Consider the following 1,789-nt stretch of genomic DNA (forward strand, 5'->3'; position numbering starts at 1 on the left):
CAAAATAGATGTATACTGATATATTGCAGGTGCCCTCCCGATCAGCCACAACCATGTAGCAGACACACCAAAAACCAAATGGGAGCCGCACTCAAAAAAAGATACATGCATCGGTTTGAAGTTAACAACGTTTCAATGCTGGAGGCACTATATATATATATATATATATATATATATATATATATATGAGAAAAGCTTCTTTGATAGTTCTGATTTGCAAATGGAAATCTCTTCTGAACTTTTAAGACTGTTTTTTAAGAAAAAAAATTAAAATGCTCCATTACATTAGACAGTGTCAGGTTACATCATGTTTATAATGGAAAATGCATATTAAGCAGAGACAGAAAGAGTGAATGACATTTATTGATTTAGTTTTGGTTGTAGTGTGTGTGCATGTGAATGTGCACATGTTTGTGTGTTAGTGGTGTAGCATCAAGGAGAACCAAGAATAATATAAAATCTCACAAGCCTCTTTGATTGTGAACTATAGTTATTTGAGCTACACTTCCAAATACTAGTAAAAAAAAAATTTCACTGCTAAATTTATACATTTGTTTCAGCAGTATAATATGAAAAAAGTTATAATAGATGATTAATTGTTGCTCATCTTCTGTTTTCAGAGGATGTATCATGCAAATGTTACCACAATTACCACAATCCATCTTTTGGGATTTCAGAACCATCAAAGTCTAAAATTTTTAGTTTTCTTCGTTCTATTTACCATTTACTACATGACAATGTGTGGGAACCTCCTGATCATCATGTTGGTGTCATACAGCAAGAACCTCCACTCTCCGATGTACTTCTTCCTCACACATCTGTCTGTATCAGACATCTTACTGGCAACAGATATCCTTCCTAACATGCTTCATGCAGCTCTGGTAAAAGTTAACAGAATAGCCTTTGCTGATTGTATCACTCAATTTTATTTCTTTGATGTATCGGAAACGTCAGAGTGTCTTCTTTTGACAGTTATGAGTTATGACAGATATTTGGCCATCTGTAAACCACTGCACTATTCTTCTCTAATGAACACTCAAATTTGCTTTAAAATGGTTATTGTAACATGGATGTTGAGTTTTTTGGTCGTATTAATCCACACATTAACCATAACCACATTACAGTTTTGTGGACCAGACACCATTGACCACTTTTTCTGTGATCTTGCTCCGCTACTAGAACTTTCTTGCTCAGATACCAGCTTAGTTCAATTAGAGGTGACCTTGTTGAGTGCTCTTCTGGTTGTCATCCCATTCCTGATCATTATTATATCATATGTTTATATATTAGCTGCCATTCTACAGATCCAATCTATGAATGGGAGACAAAAAGCTTTCTCTACCTGCAGTTCCCACCTTGCTGTTGTGTCTATGTACTATGGAACACTGGTTTGTGTTTACTTGGTTCCAGCCAGAAGATATTCATGGAATATTAGCAAAGTTTTATCGCTGCTGTACACTGTAGTTACTCCATTAATGAATCCAATTATATACAGCCTGAGAAATAAAGAATTAAAGAAAGCAGTTCAAAAGATAATTGGTGATTTCTATAACAGTCATTTAAAGTAACTGTAAAACTGTGATTAATAAATTATTGGAAATAAATAATAATCATCATCATTTTGTTTATATAGCGATTTTGTCAAAACCAAAATACAATGAACATAGGGCCTCATTCACAGGGCCGGTGCAAAACTTCTGCATGCACCCCCGCCCCCCTCATTTAGCTCCTCAGGTGAAAATTACTTTGCACAGGTGGAGTGGCGTATAAGTTTTGTGTTAAAAATATA

General features: G+C 34.8%; 1 protein-coding gene across 1 annotated transcript; it reads left to right on the plus strand.

Moving 5' to 3' along the window:
• Positions 1-623: 623 nt before the first annotated feature.
• Positions 624-1,568, plus strand: LOC148513852 (olfactory receptor 5P60-like). Its single transcript, XM_088481280.1, has one exon. It carries the CDS (start codon positions 624-626, stop codon positions 1,566-1,568), a length of 945 nt encoding a protein of 314 aa, XP_088337406.1.
• The last annotated feature ends 221 nt before the right edge of the window (positions 1,569-1,789 follow it).

Source organism: Taudactylus pleione, unplaced genomic scaffold (assembly GCF_031769625.1).
Source record: "Taudactylus pleione unplaced genomic scaffold, aTauple2 ptg000268l, whole genome shotgun sequence".
NCBI lineage: Eukaryota > Metazoa > Chordata > Amphibia > Anura > Myobatrachidae > Taudactylus > Taudactylus pleione.